The 19,678-nt window shown below is 61.8% G+C and overlaps 1 protein-coding gene across 2 annotated transcripts; it reads right to left on the bottom strand.

Moving 5' to 3' along the window:
• Window positions 1-1,499: 1,499 nt before the first annotated feature.
• MEIS3 (Meis homeobox 3) lies at window positions 1,500-12,523 on the bottom strand. Of its 2 annotated transcripts, XM_090053029.1 has the most exons (13): window positions 11,961-12,521; window positions 8,996-9,198; window positions 7,802-7,949; window positions 7,404-7,454; window positions 7,149-7,199; window positions 6,293-6,433; window positions 5,531-5,639; window positions 5,270-5,415; window positions 4,947-5,023; window positions 4,808-4,866; window positions 4,594-4,680; window positions 2,641-2,721; window positions 1,500-2,539 (listed from the first exon to the last, which is right to left on the bottom strand). In XM_090053029.1, the coding sequence occupies exons 1-12, from the start codon at window positions 11,970-11,972 to the stop codon at window positions 2,663-2,665; spliced, it is 1,143 nt and encodes a 380-aa protein (XP_089909155.1). In that variant the 5' UTR covers window positions 11,973-12,521; the 3' UTR covers window positions 1,500-2,539; window positions 2,641-2,662. The 2 variants fall into 2 exon arrangements, with proteins under 2 accessions (XP_089909155.1, XP_089909156.1); XM_090053030.1 differs by lacking the exon at window positions 4,594-4,680 and having other exon boundaries at window positions 11,961-12,523.
• Window positions 12,524-19,678: the final 7,155 nt, after the last annotated feature.

Raw genomic sequence — 19,678 nt, 5'->3', positions numbered from 1 at the left:
GGTCCTAAGGCCACTACCTCTGCCCAGCCCCAGGAACCCGGTATCTCTGGGGCTGGGGGGGACACCAGGATGCCTGGTTTCTCTCCTGGCATTTCAGGGGGGCCAGACTCCTGGGTTCCCCTGGGGGGGGTGGTCAGGACACCTGGGTTCATCCTGACCAGGAGGGGAGTGAGTCCCGGTGGGTAGAGTCTGGGGAGCAGGGCTCCTGGGTTCCCTTCTGGGACGACCCCGCGGAACAGCTGCCCCCCAGACTCAGCCGCAGTTTCCCCAGGCAGCAGCGGAGCCTGCAGCTAGGCCCCGCTGCCCCGATCCCTCCATGCCCCCCCAGCCCCGGCGCTGCCGCTAATCGCATGTGACACCCGTGGCTGCCCCCCCGGCCCCGGAGCCGGCAGAGATGGGGGCGCCTAATGAAGCCGATTGGCCGCGGCCCGGAGCGCGGGGCTGGGAGCCAGGAGGTTAATCGCCACTAAAAATAGCCTGCCGGGAAGGGCGGCATGGGGGCCTCGGCCCCCCAGCGCTGGGGGCTGGGCCCAGGGCCCCGCTCTGCTCCCACAGGCGAGCAGGGAATCCTGGCCCCCTCTGCTGTAACCACTAGTCCCTAGCCCCCACCCCCGCAAGGGCTAGGAAGGCACCCAGGTGTCCGGGCTCCCTGCTCCAATCCTGCCCTAACCACTAGACCCACACGCCCCAGCTGGGGAGAGCCCATGCATCCGGCTCCCCATCCTGTGATCTCTGGGGTAGGGAGGGTAGTTTTGCGGTCCCCCCTGCCCCCAGCACTTCCTGGGGGCCTGAGCTGGGAGCCTGGATGCCTGGGTTCCCTCCTAGCACTGGGGGGGAGGTGGGGCCGCTTTGCTCCCCCATCTCTGAGCTGGGGGGTGCCCCCCTGTCCCCCCAATGGGGCCCAGCTGCTCTCACCCCCCACAGCACGGCAGCTGGCTCCAGCCTGGGGCTGGGACGTGCCCCCCCCCAGGGGTCACCGGCTTTTGTCTCCCGTGTGCCCCCGACATTCGTTCCGCCCTCCCCCCCCTCCCAGCTTTGTGACAGGGGCATAATTGGATGATTAACGAGCTTTCCTTAGCCTCCGGCTGAACTGGAGGAGGGCGGCGCAGGCGGGGGGTGGGGGGCAGCGCTCACGGCCCATCTGCTCTGTGCTCTGGGCTGCAGGGCCCAGGACCCGCTCCCCGCAGAGAGCCCAAGTGTCCAGGCCCCAGCTCCCGGAGTCCTGGGATCCCCATCGCCGCTTTGCAGCGCGGGGCAGAGCAGGGGACAAGCCAGGCCTGCGGGGGGTGGCGTGCCTCAGTTTCCCCATCTGCTTAACCGGCTCCTGCCCTGGCCCAGCACGCAGCCCCACCCAGACACCTGGGTCCCCTTCCTGAATTCAGGAGCGCGCACACATCCTCCAGCAGGCCTAGGCCACATCCTGCCCCCGGATCCCGGTGCTGGGCCCCTGGAGCACCCCCCCGAACAAACCCAGAGGCGGACAAGGAATCGTAAGAAAAACGTCCAAGTTAATTTACTTTCCCGTTGTCACGGAGTTAATTAATTAAGTCGTTAATAATTAAGAGAAACAAAACCCGCCGGGAAGGGCAGGAATAGACCCAGATGTTGGTCAAGGTGGAGGGGGGGTGTTTGCACGCGCGTGTGTGGGTGTGGGTGCATGTGAGGGGGACAATGCTGCTGCTGAGGCTGGGAATAAGTGGGCATGAGTGGGTGGGTGTGTGTATGCCTGTGCACACATATGAGTGTGGCCACGTGAAGGGGTGACGTGCGCAGGTGCACACCTGTCCCCACAACAGGTCCATCTGGCACAAGCATCTGAGTGTGTGTCCAAGGACACACAGGGGTGATGAGTGCAGGCACACACGATACGAGTGCACACGTGTCCAAGCCTGTGCATAAGCGTGCACACGCACCTATGACATGAGTGTGCACACATGCCTGAGTGTACATGTGAAGTGTGCACACACATGTAAGACACGGGCGTGTGCAGCTGTATCCAAATGAAGTATGTGTGTAGGTGTGTATAACGTGAGCACGTGCACACGCAGCCAAGTGCACTCACATGAGGTATGTGCACACGTGCCCAAGTGCATACACCTAAAGTATGTGCACATGTGCCCAAGCGTGCACACCTCTGAAATGTGCACACGTACATGATGTGTGTCCACCCGTGCCGGAGGGCACACGTGAAGTATGTGCACACATGCCTGAGTGTACACGCACACCCAAGCGCACACCCACGATGCACACCCACGTCTATGACACGAGCACACCCGTGTCCAAGTGCACACACGCGGCTTCTGCGCACACGCAGGGGTGTACGACAGACACACGAGCGCCCAGAGTCCGTCTCTGCGCTGCTAAGTCCTGCAGCGTCTCCCGGTGTCGCCCCCGCATCCTGCCGGAGCGGTGGGGAGCTGGGGGTGGGGAGGGCACCCCGTCTTCCCGGGGGGGCCCTGCAGAGCCGGGGGGGCGCATGGATCCCGTTCCCACCACAGGTGCGACGCATGCTCGGCCTGGCCTGGTGCATCCTGGGAACCTGCGAGACATTGGAGGGGGGTTGGTGCCGCGGCGGGAGGGAGCCCTGGACACCCCTCAGGTGGGGGGGAGCAGTGGGGGTCGGGGGCCCCCAGTACTCACACGTCCTTGCAGCACACGGGCGTCACATGTACGGCCACGGTCCCTCCACACCCATGGCCATGCCCACGCCGCCCATCGCGCCTGCAGGGAGAGCAGGGTGAGCCCCGGGCCGGACCCTGCATGCATGACCCCTGACCCCGAGCCCTACCCGGAACCCGTGACCCTGGTCCCTATTTGTAGCCCGTGACCCTGAACCCTACCCATACCTCCTGACCTCCATGTGTAACCCCTCGCCCCAAACCCCACCTGGGACTCCAGGCCCCTATCTTTAACCCCTGACCCCTGTCTGTAAGCCCTGCTCTCAAGCTCTACCCGTAACCCCTGACCCCCCCACCTGTTACCCTTGATCCCAAAACCTACCCATAATCCCTGATGCCATCTGTAACCCCTGACCCCAAACCCTACCTGGCACTCTGGGCCCCATTTCGTAACCCCTGACCCCGAAAATCCCTGACTTCCATCTATAACCCCTGATCCCAAGCCCTACCTGTAACACCTGACCCCCATCTGTAACCCTTGACCCCAAACCCTACCTTTAACCCCAACCCTGGCCCTTATTCATAACCCCTACCCCTGACCCCAAAACTTACCCATAACCCTTTACCCTGGTCCCTATCTGGAACCCTGGACCCCAAAACCTATTGCTAACCCTAATGGTAACCCTTGACCCCTGTTTATAAGCCCTGACCCCCCTAAACCTACCTGTAACCCCCCACCTTGGCCCCCTATCCATAACCCCTGACCCTGGCCCCTATTGCTAATGCTACCCTTGACCCCTAGCAAAAGATGGAAACCCTGACCTTTGACCCCAGCCCTTAACCCTAGACCCATCCCCTAGGGGGTATACCCAGACCTCTCCATAACCCAAACCCTACCTGTCAACCCTGACCCCTACCCCTATCCATCACTTCTGACCCCCACCCATGACCCCAACCCGTAACTAGGTTGACCTGCTGCTTTACCCCCAGACCCACCAGCCCCCAGGCTGAGACCCCCCAAACTCACTCCGTGCCAGGGGCTGGGGGGGTCTGACGCCCGCTCGCCAGCCCTGAACACAGCAGGAGCCCGGGGCCCCTCCAGGCCGAGCAGAGGGCCTTGATCCCAGCAGAACGGCACCAAAATATGCTTCCCCCCATCCCCCACATGTGAAAACATGATTTTTGGGGGGAACCCACAATTGGGGGGGGCCCACAGTTTTAGGAGGGAAAAAAACATAATTGGGGGGGAACCACACAAATTGGGACGGAAACTCACAATTCTGGAGGAAAACAATTTTGGGGGAAACACAATTGGGGGGAAATACTATTTGGGGGAACCCACAATCTGGGGGGACTCACAATTTTGGGGGGCAAAACAATTTCAGGGGGAAACCCATCATCTGGGGAGAAAAAAACAAATTGGGGGGAAAAAACCACAATTTGGGGTGGGACCACAATTTGTGGGGGGAACTCACAATGTTGGTGGAGAATTTTTGGAGAGGAAAAACCCCACTATTTCAGGGAACCCCACAATTTTGGGGGGAAAGGCCCGTTTTGGGGGGGAAAGAACCACAATTTGGAGAGGGCACCCACAATTTGGGGGAGAAAAACTCACAATTTTGGAAGGGGAAAAAAGAACAATTTTGGGGGTGGGGGGAATCCCATTTTGGGGAGGAAAAACAACCATTGGGGTGGGGGAAACCACAACTTTTGGGGGGGAAAACCATTTTGGGAGAGGAATAAAATCTACCATTTCAGGGGGGAACCCCCAATTTTAGGGGGGGAAATACAATGTTGCAGGAAAAACCTACAATTTTAGGAGGGGAAAACACCATTTCAGGGGGGAAAAGCCATAATTTTGGGGGGAACACACAATTTTGGGCACTTCCTTTTTTCTCTCACTTTGGGGGGCCATGGTCGTGCCTGGGGGGGCAGATGCCCCCCTGGACCCCCCCAAGCCCTCTGCCCCACTCACCGGGGGGGCGGACGCCCAGGTGCTGCTGCCCCTCCAGGCCGTAGCCCCCCAGGGGCGCCCCCTCGGGGCTGTACGGGGCCCCAGGGCCTGTGGGTGAGAGTGGGGGGGGGGGTCAAGGGTCAAAGCAGAGGGTGGGGGGGTTGCTCCACCCCCCTCCCCCCGCCCCAGGGGCTGTGCCCCAAATGCCCCCCCAACCCCTGACCCCGGGCATCACCGGAGCGGTTGGACTGGTCGATCATGGGCTGCACGATGCGTCTCCGGGCGTTAATGAACCTGGGGGGTGAGACCGGGATGGGGGTGTCGGGGGGGTTGGGGGAGCCTGGACCCCCCCGCCCCCCCGGTTCCAGCCTTACCAGTTGTTCACCTGGAGGATCGTGAGCCCCGTGTCCTGTGCCAGCTGCTTCTTCTGCTCCTCGGAGGGGTAGGGGTGCTGGGGGGGAGGGGGGGTTACCCGAAGGCTGGGATCCCCCCAGACCCCGCCCCCGGGCAGAGGGGGAGGAGCGCACCCCCCACCCCCACCCCGGAGAGCAGGGCCCCATAATCAGGATGGGGAAACCGAGGCACAGCATGGGGAGGGGTCATCCTAGGGCTGGGGGGGGGTCCAGGGCCAGGAGGGAACCCCAGCCTCCGGCCCCTCCGCTTAACCCATCGCGTGCCGCTCCTCTGCCGGACTCACGGAGAGGTGCTGGAAGAGCCAGGCCCGCATGATGTTGGTGGCCACCTTGGGGAAGATCCCGCGCTTCTTGCTGCGCTTCTTGTCCCGCTCCAGCTCGTCCTCGTCCCCGGTGCTGGGCGACGCCGCGCCCGCGTCCAGCCCGTCCCCTGCGCCGGGGCACGGAGCCGGCTGGGGCTGGGCCGGGGGCGCCAACCCGCCGCCCGCCCCGCGGGGGACTACCCACGAGTCCCCGCACCCTCGCCAGGGCCGGCCCGGCCTTACCTGCCTCGCTGGAGTTGTCCCCGCTGTGCGACGCCAGCCCCCCCCCGCTGGAGGGTCCCGGGGTGCCCGCGGACGCCACCTCCTCTGCGTCCCGCAGCCACACGCTGCCCTGGGGGGGGCAGAGCGTGACCCCCCAGAACAACCCCCCCCCGTTCAGCACCTGGCCCGGGGGCGGGGGTTAGGCTAGGGACACCCCCCTGCCACTGCAGCCCCCCGCCCTGCTGGAGCGGGGAGGGGACCCAGGTGTCCGAGCTCCCAGCTCTAACCACTAGGCCCCATTCCCCTGCCCCGGCTTCTGGGAGTGGGGGGGCAGGCTGGGCGGTGGGGTCTGGGCCGTGCCCCCGGCCTGGTTAACCCCGACCGTGCCGGGGCCTGCTGGAACCTGACACCCCTGGGGGGGTGCCAGGGGGCAAAGGTCGCCGTTTAACCCCGTGGGGGCCAAGCTGCCGACACAGCTGTAAATCGAGAGCAGGCCTCGCCGCCACCCGGGCCCCTCCCCCAGCGCCACTGGAGACGGGACCCGGGCGTCCGGGCTCCCCCCGCAGACCCCGCTCCCCTCCCAGGGGAGCCTCAGTTTCTCCACTTCCTTGTGCCTCGGTTTCCCCCGTGGGGGCTGCCCACAGGTCTGCCCCCTCCCCCCCGCATGCCAGGGAGGGAAGTAGGGGGCACAGGGCAGGGCTGGGAGAGGAGCCAGGCTCCTGCCCCCCAGAGCCCCCTCCCTTCCGGGAGCGGGGAGGGGGCGCAGGCGTCGGGGCGGCCCACCTGGTCGGAGAGGCTGGGGCAGGCGTAGTCCTCCAGGTCGGACTTGGAGCCGTCCCGGTCGTCGATGACCAGGTCGATCGGCATCTTCCCCTTGAGGCAGGTGATGTAGCGGTGGCAGAAGTTGTCGCACAGGTCGTGCACCTGCCACCCCCAGAAACAATGGGGGGTTGAGGCCAGGCCACGGGTTCAAACCCCCACAGGGTCCAGACCTTGCAGCGCTCCCACTGTGCCGTCTACCCCCCCCCCCCGGCCCCAGCACAGCTCCGTGCCCCCCAGGCTGGCACAAGATGGAGCTGCGCGGTGATCCCACTGCTCCCACCAATCCAGGGTGGGCTGGATTGTGGGTTTGAATCCTCACGGGCTCCAGATCTTGCAGGGCTCCCACTGTGCCGTCTACCAGCCCCAGCACAGCTCCGTGCCCCCCAGGCCCACCCCAGGATGGAGCCGTCACGAGATCCTACCGCTCCCACCAATCACCACACGTTTCCCCCACCTCAGGGGCCCAGGAAGTGGGTAGGCGGGCATGAATTTAGGTGCCCAGGCCCCCTCCCCTTCCCCCCTCCACCCCGTGCCTCAGTTTCCCTCCCCATCTGCCTGAGCTCCAAGGGGCTACCGTAATGCCCCTAATAGCCAGGCCAGGCTCCCTGCCCCCCAGTCCCCTCCTCTGCTTATATTTTTAACCTTTCCCTCCCCTGACAAAAGGTCTCCAAGACCAGTCCAAGGGTCCCTTGTCTGCCTCATGCCCCCCACCCCCAAATCAGCTGCTGGGGATACAGGGTCTTCCAGGCCCAGTGCCTTCCAGGAGCATCCAAGCAGGCCAGGATGGGGGTCCAGGTGTGGGGGGGGGCACATTTACCTTCTCCAGCTCCAGGAGGTGGAATCGCAGCACCTGGATGGCCTGGATCATCTGCAGGGGGGAACGAGGCGGGTACATGGGGGAGCTGGGAGCCCAGATGCCTGGGTCCCACATCCAGGGCTGGGGGGACACGGAGGCTGGTGCAGGGGGAGGCTCGGACGCTGGATCAGGGGAGGGCCCCGCATCCTTGCCTGGGGTCAAGGGGTGACTGGGCAGAATCCAGCCGTGGGAGGGAGGCTCGCAGGCAGCACTCACCAAATTGTCCAGCTCGGGGTTGGAGGAAAACAGGGGCTTCTCCGTCCGCACCTGCGGGAGCAGCAAAGCAGAGAGGGGTGGGATTGTGGGCTGCACCCTGTCCACGGGGAGGGAAAGGACTCAGGGGCCGAGGGGGGATGGGACGGGGGTTTGTCTGGGCCCCGGGGTGCAGCCCTCCGTGCCACGGCCAGCCCTGCATGGTAAGGGACCTCCCGTAGCCCCCTTCCTACACCCCATACCCCCCTTACCTCCCCCATACCCCTCTACCTTTTGTACCCCCATGCCGCCGTGTCCCCCATAGCCCTGCCATCTCCCCGGTATCCCCCCACCTTGCAGACCAACCCGGCCGGGGGGAACTCGGGGCCGGGGGGGCGGGTGAGGGGGCGCGCGGGGCTGACCTGCTTGGCGAAGACGGCGATGTCCTCGTTGAAGGAGTCGGAGGAGCAGACGTCGGCGCCGGGGCAGGTGCCGGGCGCGTCGCGGGGCGAGCACGTGGCCAGCTCGCACTTCTCGAACACCAGCGCCAGGAGCGGGAACAGTGGGTGCCTGCGGGGCCAGGGGGGCTGGGGCGGCGCGGGGGGGCTGCCCTTGCCCTGCCCTGTCTGCCGCTCCGCTGTCTGCTCCCTGCTGCGTTCCCTGCCCCATCGGTGCATCCACCTCCTGCTCCCTGCCCTGTGTTCCCTGCCTGATCCACTGCTCTGCTTTCTGCTCCCCACCTCTGCCAGCTCCCCATGCCCCTCCAGTGACTTCAGCCCACGCGCTCCCCCCCCCAACACCCCAACACGCGTGTCGCACACCTGGAGCCGCCTCCCTTCCCACAGCCCTGCTGTCGCACGCCGCCCTGCACACGCGCTCGCACCCGGCACCAGCCCCGGCATCGCCCAGGCTCCGGCAGCAGAGACGGGCGACGCCACAGAGACCCCGAATTGGCCGGGAAAAGTCAAAGCCGCAAACGAAAACCAGTCTCAGCCCTGTCTGGGGTCAGGGGCCGGGGGGGGAGAGGGGCCCGTGGCTCCCTGGGAAGGTGATATCTGTGGAGGGCCATAAATCAGGGCCGGGGCCTCGGGGAGCTGCCGCGACCCTGGTCGGGGAAGAGAAGCGACTTTTGGGGCCCGGCTCAGGCTTCCCGGGGGGGCTGAGCTCCAGCTTTTTCCCAGGGCCCCGATTCTGGGCCCGATTCCCAGCAGAAGCCGAGCCCAGCAAGGGCCAAACTCTGACACAGCCGGAGGTTTATACCCCGGGGGGTGACAGCAATCAGGGTCAGGGGCACCTTTGTGCCCCCTCTCACAGGTGCAAAAAAAATCACCCCTTGGCTCTCAGGGGAAAGCCGCCCTCCTCCCCCCGGCCCCTTCTCTTCCTTTCCTCGGGGAAGCTCCATCCTGCCCCTTCTGCCCCTAAAAGCCCCCTCTCCTCAGAAGAAAATGAAACCCTCTTTGTCTGGTCTCTTTGGACCCGTCTCTGCCGGGAGACGGCGCTTGCCTGAAACCGGGCAGACACGGTGCACGCGCCGCTGGGGGTCGGAGATGGGGTGCGGACCCCTGTGCCGCGCCTTGCACCCCCCACCCCCGTATTAGGGCCCGGCGCAGCCTTACCCGTAAATCTCATCCTTCTCGCGCTTCAAGGCGTCGCCGTTGCCGATCCCGGCGGGTGCCCCCGGGCGGTGGGTCACCCCGGAGGGGCCGTACGGGGAGCTCTGGCTCAGCGAGGGGGGTGGCAGGCTCCTGCCCAGGTGGGGGTCCGCGAATCCCGGCAAGGGGAGCCCATCCATCGCGGGGTAGCACGCCAGGTCCTCATACTGCAAGACACGTGGAAGGAGGGAGCCAGGGGCTGGGAGCTGTGCCCATGCCCGTGCCCGGGGGCTGGCAGTGCCCTCTTAAAGAAACAGCACCCTGGGGGATTTGGACACCCCAGGGATTTGGCACCCAGGATAAGAGGTCACGTGCGGAGGCTGGGAGAGAACTGAGGCTGCTGGGGGGGATGCTCGGGCTTTCCCCCTCCAAACTTTCACCTAACGACCACCCCCCTCGCCACCTGCCCACCCCCTTCCCGGCCCTGCTGGGAAGCAAAGCTCAGCCGGGAGCTCCCCTAAACCACCCGGGCCCCTCCAGAGGGACAGCGAATCTCCCCACGGAGACCACCGCGCCGCACTCACACGGCCCCCCCGCCCACCCCGCCTTTGTAAGGCTCCTCTACGGATGAGTCCAGGATCCGGCCTTTTCCCTTTGTTGGCAAAACTTCCTGGGGTTCCCTCTCCCCCCTCACCCCACTTGGTCTTTTCTCGGGGAAAAGCAAAAGTTTTACAGGGGAAAAACACCTTGAAAAAGATTTTATATATATATATAAATTCTTCCAAATAAGGCAACAGTTTTTCCAAAGGGGGGTGCATGATTTTTTTATATTGAAGAGGAAGCTGATTCAGGCTGTGGAAAGCACTCCCCCGCCCCAGCTTCTCAAATATATACCTATGTGTATGTATGGATGTATGTAAGTGTGTGCGTGTGTGTATATATATGTGTGTGTGTATATAGGCACACATATATACATGGATTTATATACATATATATACACACACACACATATACATAGACGCACGTATACACACACACGCACACATGCACATATACACACATACACATAGGTATACATATACACACGGCATGCACACACACACACGCACACATATATATATGCACATAAAGATACATTATACATAATACACACATATATACACATACAGACATACGTGCACGCGCATACACACGCACATACATGTATACATGTTTCTTTCGCCTTTCCCTTTCTTCCAGCTAAACTTTGCCTCCAGCCCAGCTCAGAGCAGCTGTCCCCAGCCCAGAAAGCAAAGCTCCAAAACACGAATTTGGTTCTAATCAAAGAGTCTATTTAAAATAATAATAATAACCACCATCATTTTTTTAAAATCTTACCCAGAGTTTGGTTTTTTCCTTCTCCCCCCCGCCCTCCCCCCCAATTAAAAGAGGAGCACCCAAAAAAATGAGCTGGCCTTGCTCCTTACTGGACGCTCATTAGCAAGACGCAGGCCCTCCCCGCACAGAGCGGGCACATCCCGTCTCGGAGACTCCCTGCCCCCCCTTCCTCTTTCTTTTCTTTTCTTTTCTTTTCTTTGCACCCCGTGAGCCCTTTGCAAACTCTTTGGGCCCCGGCCGGATCTGACAAAAGAAAAAGCCAAGCGGGCTCCACATCCGCTGCCCGAGCGAGCTGGTGGGATGCCTTCGAGACGGGCTGAAGACATTTCTCCACCGCCCCCCCGCCCCGCACTCCTCTTTTAAATCACCGGCCCCCGCACAGAGTTTACCTGCTCTTTGCCTTTTTATTTTTTTTCCATTTAAAATAATAGAGAAGAAAAGCCAAAGGCCGGGAGTTCGACCCGTGCCTTCGCTCGCCCCCAAAACCCACATTTTAGCGGTGGAAAGGATCCACCCAGCTCATCCTATGAACCCGGGGGCCGGGGGGTGGGGCTGGATTTGTCCTTCCACTTTCTCCTGGTGTGATCTGCTACTTGAATTCACTTTTATTATCAAATATCTTTTTCTTTTTTCCCAATTTAAAAGATAAGATGCCTAAATATTCAGTTAAATTCACTTTTATTCTCAAATCTCTTCTTTTTTTCCCCCCAATTTAAAAGATAATACACCTAAATATTCTTTTGCATTCACTTTTATTCTCAAATCTCTTTTTTTTCCTCAGTTTAAAAGATAAGACGCCCAAATATTCTGGGTTTTGCACTGGGCTGGCTCTGGCTGCTGCTGTTTTGGGGGTTTCCTATTTTTTCTTCTATATAAAAAAGCCCCCGAGAGTCACTTTTCTGCCCCCTCCCCTAATACTACTGTCCCTGTGAATATTTGCACGATGATTTTTAAGCAGTGACAGAAGCTGGGGGGTGGGTTCAGATCTATTCCTGCTGCCCCTACATGGGCTCCAAAAGGGGGGAAAGCCCCCCCAAAACTCATTGAAATGTCATTTTTAAAGCCAGGAGAAACTCTTTGGGGAGACACGGATTGATATGTCTCAGCATCGGACGCCTGCAAACTCCACGACCCCCCCCCGAGATTCGTCTCCCACTTTGCCTCTCTGCAAAAAGGGGGTGAAAACAAGTTGGAAAAGGGAGAACTTTGCAAAAGCCGCTTGGTGAAGGCAAAAATCCAGCAGGCGAGAGGGACCAGCTCCGGCGCACTGGAAAAATGACACGGGGTGGATCCGGGGGGGCTGGAGGGTGGACGCAGAGACACGTGGGGGGGTTCACACGCACCGGCTGAACCCCGAAAAGCAATGGGATACTTGGAGACCCCCGAATTCAGGTGCCCGCCGAGACCGGAGTCCTGGGCACGAATTGGGTGGGGGGTCCATTGCAAGGGTGCCCCCCCTTCCCTTGCACACACGCACCCCGCTATGCCCACAGGGCCCCCCCCCACACATTAAGTGAATAGGGGTGCAAATTTGACCCCAGCCCCTGGGGCATCTCCGCCACCCCAACCCCAAACCCCCTCCCCGGCAAAAAACAGACCCAGCTGGACTTACCCTTTGTGCCATGAGCCACCGGCCTGGGCGTGCAAGGAGCTGCTGGCTGCAGAGCCGAGCCGGGGTGGGGGGCACACGGGCTGCTTTGCAACGGTGGGGGGGGCAAAAGCCCCCCAAAGTCCAGAGACCCAAGTGTGCAAAACGGCTGGCGGCAATTAGCGGGGGCAAAAAGCTTGCCCCCCCCCTTCGCCTGTCTCAAGCCCCTTGTCCCCAGGCCCCGGCTGCCCTGCTCGGGGGGGGGCCCTGGCAAGGCCCAGCCCCCCAGCCCCGCTCCGAGCTGTCAGAGCCAGGGTGAGGGATGAGCCTGCGAAGAGGCAGGGGAAGGGGGGGGGCTAGGGAAGGGGTGGGGGGTGGCTAGGGAAGGGGGTGGGGGGGTGGCTCCTGGCCTCCCCGCTGCCCCCCCCCCAGCCCTGAGGGTCCCCACGGCACCGCCCCGGCGGGCAGCAAAGGTGCAGGGGCTGGGGGGGGTGGGCCCAGCCCCCAGCCCCCCCCTCGTCCCCAGAGCAGGGGTGGGGGGAGGCCTGGCCGGAGGGGCCTGCGAGGGATGGAGGGATGGAGGGAAGATGCTGCCTGGCAGCGATGAGCACATCCGGCAGCGCGCTTTAACCCCTTCTGCGGCGCACGCCGGCCCCCCCCACCCCCCCGCCCAGCCCCGTGCTCCCCCACCCCAGCCGCAGCCCTGGGACCCCTCCCCCAGCACTGGGACCCCCCAAACTGGACCAGACCCCCCCACCCTGAATTAGGTCCCTCCCAACTGGACCAAGCCCCCCCAGATCAGGATCCCCCCAGTCCTGAGACTGCCTAAACTGGACCAAGCCCCCCTCATCCTGAATCAGGACCCCACGCAGCCCTGGGACCCCTTATTTTAGGCCAGGGACCCCCCACTGCTGTGCCCCCCCACCGCCTTGTGACCTCCCTACACCAGCTCCCCCAGCCCTGGGATGCCCCCCCAATCCCGACCCCCCTGAAGCCCTGGGACCCCTGAGCCACATCCCCCCCAGCCTTGGGGCCCTCTGAGTGCTGTGACCCCCCTGACCTGGCTCAGAGACACCCCCCACTTTGGGACCCCCCAAGACAGGCTCCCCCCAGTCCTGGGACCCACAATCTGGGCCAGGGACCCCCAGGCCTGTGACCCCCCAAAAACTGGCCTAGGACCCCCCCACCTAGGGTGCTCCCATTGAGGGGATGCCGGGGGGGGCACCCCACCGTGGCTCCATGGACTTCGGGGTCAGAGTTCAGACCAGGCTGGTACTGCTCAGCCCCCCCCGGGTGCCCCCCTTCAGCGCCTGGGAGGTTTCAGTGCCCATCTCCCCCCCCATTTTAAAAGCGCTTTTCATTGGCTCTTTTTTAACAAGGCTTCATTAAAAAACGGTTGTTTCACGCTAATTGCCCAATTATCAGGGCAAAACGCAGCCCTCCGCCAGGCCGCGCTCCCCCCACCCCCTGCCCCGGACGCCCGGGTCCCATCCCACTGCTTTCTCTGCGGGGGGGGCACAGCCAGGGTCCCCTACGGGCCCTCGGTGCCAGGCATATGTCCCCCCTCCTGGGCACAAGTGTGGGTCCGCGGCCCTGAGGTCAAGGTGCCTCGTGGACCCGGAAGGGCGTTGGGGGACCCCAAATCTCAGCCCCCCCGCCCTCCCCAGCCAAAGAAGAGAGGATTTAAACAGCTAGGGCCTCACTCCCACTAATTACAGCTGCTAATTAACTCCGCCTCTCAAGAGGTCCAGATCTGGGTGCAAAGGTCACCGGCCAGGCCCCGCGTTTCCTGCCTCAGCTGCTCCGCCTCGGGGCAGGGGGCTGGGGGCGTGGGGGGGGCAGGACACCTGGGTTCCCATTCTGCTCCCCTCCGTGCCTCAGTTTCCCTGCTCTGTGCCTCCATGCCCGCCCCCCCTTTGCTGGTCAGTGGGGTGGGGGGGCAGCCGGGCTGGCGGGCTCGGGGTTGCGACCAGCTCTGGGGAGGGGTGAGCAGGGCCCCACGGACAGACAGACGGACTTCCCCACGCAGCTCTGGCCACCCTCCCTGCACCAAGCTGGGGGTGGGGGCTGCAAGTCTGGGGATGCTGGTGTGTGCACGGGGTGGGGGGGCTGTGCAAAGCCTGGGGCCAGGGCATGCTCTGCCCCCCCAACAGGGGCACCAAGGGGGCACGGGGAGCTGGGTGTCCTGCCTGGCGCGTGGCATGGAGCGGTGGGGGCGGTAGGGCGAGCGGCAGGCAGACGGGCAGACCGAGGGACAGACGGGGCAGACAGGGCTGCGCTGGGGGGGCCGGGCAGGCAGACGGGGGTCCCCGACCGACCGGCTCTCTAGGCCCGTGACAAGGCGTGTTCCCCCGTGTGCGCGCACACGCGTGTGCGGGGGGGCCTCGCTCCCCTCGCCTCCCGCGGCGCCGCCTGCCCACCCCTCGCCCACCTCCCGCCCAGATGTGGGCCCAGCTGGCGGGGGGCTGGGACGGGGGTCATCAATCATGTTCCCCCGGCGCGGCCCGGAGCCGTCTGCCGCGGCCTGCTCAGAGGGGCGGGGGCCGGGCTAGTCCGGGGCGCAGAGGGGGCCTCGGCGGCGTCTGTAACACGGAGCAGCCCCCCCAGCGTGACCTGTCCGTCCCTAGTGCCCCCCGCCGTCCCCCGTGCACACGCACCCCGCACACATGCCTGCACCCTCCGCTCACACCTGCGCCCCTCCCTCCGGCCCCCCAGCCCACAGACACCTCCGGCTATCCATCTGTCGATCCCCCCACCCTTCTGGCCACATACACCCTCCCGTTCATCCCTCCATCCACATGTATCCCCTACCTCTCCATCCGCCCATCCCTCCCACATCCATCCATCCACTTCCTTCCTTCCTTCCCCCATCCATCATCTCTTTCCCACACACATCAGCCCAGCCGTCCCCACGCACCCTCATCCATCCATCCATCCATCCATCCATCCATCCACTTTTGATTAGTCTATTCACCTATCATCCATTTATTCATCCATCCATCATCTACTTATCCACCATCTATCTCCCTCTGTGTGTCTGTCTGTCCCCACACCCCACCTTCATCTATCTATCTATCCATCCCTCCACGCTGCTGACACCCTGCCTGCCTCTGCCCTGCTCCCTTCCCCAGCCAGACCCCACAGGTCATGGCCAGCCCATCCCTGGGCCCATCCCGCAATGCCCCCCAACCCCGAGGCACTGAGAGCCACCCCAGGGATGCTCTACTGTGCCCCGCACCTCTCCCACCAGCTGCCATCAGATCACCCCCTGGGCCCCTGCCCCAGACTGGGGGGTCCCACCTGCCCCCTCCCTCCAAAGAAGAGCCCAAAGGAGGGGTCGGGGTTGGGGGGGGTTGAGATAAGCTCCAAGGCTTTGCACCCTGCTGCTGCCCCTTTAAGGGGAAAACACTGCTAGACCCCCCCACACCCCCCCAGCTTGTTGTGGGGGGAAACCCACTCCATCACTGTCAGTCCAGCCGCCTCTCCCTGCCAGGGACAGGAAATTAATCCCCAGCCCTTCTTAATGAAAATGCAAAGCGGGCAGGTCCCTTTCCCTGTGCCCCCCCACGTACCCCAGGCCGTCTGGACACAACAGGACCCCCCAAATCATGGCGGGATGGGGGTTGGGGGTCCAGATCTGTTTCCTCCCCCGCCCCCCGCAATGGTTGAAAGCACTAGAAAGCAAGGCCTGGTGCTCCAGGCCTTGAAATGGGGCGGGGCGGGGGGGGGTGAAGGGGGGTGCATTTTGCTCCCGTAGATTGCTGCAGGGGGAGAGTGCACCGTGCTCTCCCCCCCAAACAGGCATGACTGGGGGGGGCGCATCTTTTCCCAGCAACCAAAATCAAACGGGGCTGGGTGGGGAGGTGCCCCCAGCCCGGCTCGGAGATTGCCTCAGCCAGGGTCTGTACAGTGCCCATCACGGCCCCGATCCCAGCCAGGGTCTGTACAGCGCCTGGCGCGGTCCTGATCCCAGCCAGGGTCTATACAGCATACAGCGCGGGCCCAATCCTAGCCAGGTCTGAACAGCACCCGGCCCGGCCCCGATCCCAGCCAGGTCTGAACAGTGCCTGGCGCGGCCCCGATCCCAGCCAGGGCCTATACAGCGCCCAGCGCAGCCCCGATCCCAGATGGGGTCTGTACAGTCCCTGGCGCGGCCCCGATCCCAGCCAGGTCTCTACAGCCAGGGCTGAACAGCGCCCGGCATGACCCCTATCCCAGCCACATCTGTACAGCATCCGGCACAGCCCCGATCCCAGCCACATCTGTATAGCACCCAGCATGGCCCCAATCCCAGCCAGGTCTGTACAGCACCCGGCGCGGCCCCAATCCCAGCCACATCTGCACAGCGCCCGGCGCGGCCCTGATCCCAGACGGGGTCTGTACAGCACCCAGCGCGGCCCTGATCCCAGCCAGGTCTGTACAGCACCCGGCGCGGCCCCAATCCCAGCCACATCTGCACAGCGCCCGGCGCGGCCCTGATCCCAGCCAGGTCTGTACAGCGCCTGGCGTGGCCCCGATCCCAGACATACAGCTCCCAGCTTGGGCCCAATCCCACCCAAGACCCATCACCAGCTGGATCAAGGCCCGATTCCTCCCACCCCAGTTAAAGTCATCCCGCCTTGGCTCAAATTACCCCTAATCCTGCCCTGATGCCCCCCAGCCTCCCTCTCCCCAGTGCCGCGACCCCACGCCATAAATCACCGGCTGCCGGGTGATAAAGTCAACAGGGCCTTGAGTGTTTATTTTGCCGCTTTAAACCCCCGTCCCCCTCATCGACGAGGAAACATGTGAAGAATGCCCCCCTTTGAAATCCTCCACCCCGTAAAGGATATTTATTGCGCGGCAGCTGTGGATTTAGAGGCGCAGCGCTCGCATTTACGACCTCTCGTTACATACGATTTTCAGTTAAAAGAAATCTCCCCCCAAGCCTCCTCCTTCTTCATTCCCCCTGTCCAATAATTCATTCTCAGGCCAAAAGGGGGAGGGGGGGATGGGGGGGGGAAGCCAGGCTGGATGTCTGCTTTTGCATTTAAATTTAAGAGAGAGAAGCTTTGTTTGAGAAGAATCGAAACCAAGCTCTCGGGTTCGAGAGAAAAGAGCTGTTTATGGGCTGGACCGCACAGAAGGGATGAGCCCTTTGATGCCAGCACCCTGCTCGCGGGGCTCGTTTCCCCGATCGCTGGGGGTGTCTCGCAAGGCCCGAGCCGGGAGGGAGAATGGACGCCCAACGCGGCACTGTGGAGAGCCGCGGAGGGTGGAAGGAGAGAGCGGGTGGAAAGGCACGGAAAAAAAAAATCACCAGGTTTTTATTTTTAAGTAGAAAAACTGAAGATCCTCTCCCGTGCAGTGGATTTATTTATTTTTTACCAACAGAGGGATTTGGGGGGGTGGGAGGAGTGTCTTAACAGACTTCTCTGAATTCTCCTGGTGATGCTTTTAAATACACAGCCCGGATATAACGCAAAGTTTAGCGAGACCCCCCCTCTCCTCCCTGTCCCCATCCCCAGCTGGGTCCTCTCGGCGTTTGGCTGAGCCTTGCACGCCCTCGGGCTTGCGTGCCATTAATGCTGTTTGGCTTTACTGCGCAGTAAACTGACTGCGTGTTCAACTGACGACTGGCATATGCCAGTAATACATTTATTGCGCAGCCCACTCATTTACTGCGCAATAAGTGCCTGCACGTGTAGATGGTGATGCTTTGCTGCCCAATAAGTGCCTGCACACGTAGACAGCAATGCTTTGCTGTGCAATAACTTCCTGCACATGTGGACAGTGATGCTTTATTGCGCAGTACCACCTGCACGTGTAGATGGTGATGCTTTATTGCGCAGAACCACCTGCACGTGTAGATGGTGATGCTTTACTGGGCAGTACCACCTGCACGTGTAGATGGTGATGCTTTATTGCGCAGTACCACCTGCACGTGTAGATGGTGATGCTTTACTGGGCAGTACCACCTGCACGTGTAGACAGTGACGCTTTACTGCACAATAAGTGCCTGCACATGTAGACGGCAACGCTTTACTGCACAGAGTACTCTACCACACAGTAAAGCATCTCTTGCAGATGCAGCCCTTGAGGGGTAGATCCATCCCCTACAGCAAACCTCTGTTCCCCCACTAGCACGTGTGGCCCCGAGAGAGACACGCATACACACACGCGCGTGCGTCGTTCAGCTACATGAATCAAAGTGGGTTTTGGGGATGGATTTGTAACTCTTAGCTGGCTGGTTCCTACCCCCCGCCCACCGCCTTCCCAGCCTGTTGTTTTTTTGGAATAATATCAATTAAAGCGTTTTTCCCCTTGGCTGAGACTGAAAAGCCACCGGAGGACTGGAAATTAACCTCTTGGTGTTTCAAAGAAATGGGTCTCAGGGGGGTTGAGGCAGAAGAGAGACTCCGAGGGGCCCCGGGTTCAAAGGCTTCTGTCCCGGGGATGGTAAAGAGAGCATGCAGAGGCCACTAAGGGGCTAATCTCCTTCCTTTAGACACTGGGCACTGAGGGGAGAGAAAGGGGCTGAGAGGGACAGGGCGGGTGAAAGCACCGAGGCTTGGGCTCTCCCAGGCACAATTTGCTAGGGCCCGGCTGCTCGTGCAAACGAGAGCTGGCCAGAAACCTGCTCGAGAGCTGTTGGCCGTTTCCAAGCACTAGCTTTATAGCTGCGTGGCTCTTTTCATAGCTGGACAGCCATTTTTATGGCGCGACCGTTACTTTGCACATGTGGCTACATTTATTGCATGATTCACCAGCGAACTGCGTGATCATTACTTGGTACATGGTGTGGCCAGTCTACATTTATTGCACGATTCACTGGCTCATTGTGTGATCGCTACTTTTCACCAATTCGTTGTGTGGTAATTACTTTGCACATGTAGCCAGCCTAGGTTTATTGCACTATTCACCAGCCCATCTTGTGATCATTACTTTACACGTGTGGCTGTTCTGCATTTATTGCGCGCTTTGCCAGCTCAGTGTGCGATCATTACTTTGCATGGGTGGCCGGGCTTACTGGGGGGGGAGTGGGGGGCAAAAGAGAAGCAAAGGCTGGGGAACAAGAAGGCTTTAACCACCCCCTCCCCACCACCACCACCACCCCCTCCCCACCACCACCACCACCCCCCCGCCCCCTCAACCAGCTGGTAAGAAAAGGCTGCACATTTCCAAGCGCAGGAGGTGGTGGTGGCAGAGAGTAGAGTCAGGGTCAATGAAGGACAGGATAAATTAATGGATGGATAGGGAAAAAGTCATAGATGCTCAGATCAGAAGGGACCTCAACCGATCATCGAGTCCAACCCTCTGCCTGGGCAGGAAAGAGCGCTGGGGTCGCTGACCCCAGCCAGACGCCTATCCAGCCTTCTCTTAAAGACCCCCCAAGGTAGGGGCGAGCACCACCTCCCTCGGGAGCCCATACCAAATTTTGGCAGCCCTAACCATAAAGAAGGTCTTCCTGATATCCAGCCTAAATCTGCTCTCTGCCAGTTTGTGACCATTGCTCCTTGTTACCCCAAGAGGCGCCCCCGTGAACAGAGCGGGTTGGGATAAATTCAAGGACAGATCTATTCACAACCAGGGCGGTCGAAGATGTTGCCCCTGGCATTTCTAACCCACCGACCGCCTGGAAACAGAAGCCAGGTGAAAACGGGTCCAGGTATAGTCCTGGGGATGTGGGGCTGGCAGGGATCCGCGGAGGTCCCACAGTCCAAGCCCGGCCTGAGGCAGGATCAGCCCCGCTCAAACCAGCC

The sequence above is a fragment of the Crocodylus siamensis genome, chromosome 6 (assembly GCF_052110815.1).
Source record: "Crocodylus siamensis isolate JL-2025a chromosome 6, ASM5211081v1, whole genome shotgun sequence".
Taxonomy (NCBI): domain Eukaryota; kingdom Metazoa; phylum Chordata; order Crocodylia; family Crocodylidae; genus Crocodylus; species Crocodylus siamensis.
This window is presented reverse-complemented; position numbering and strand designations above follow the sequence as displayed.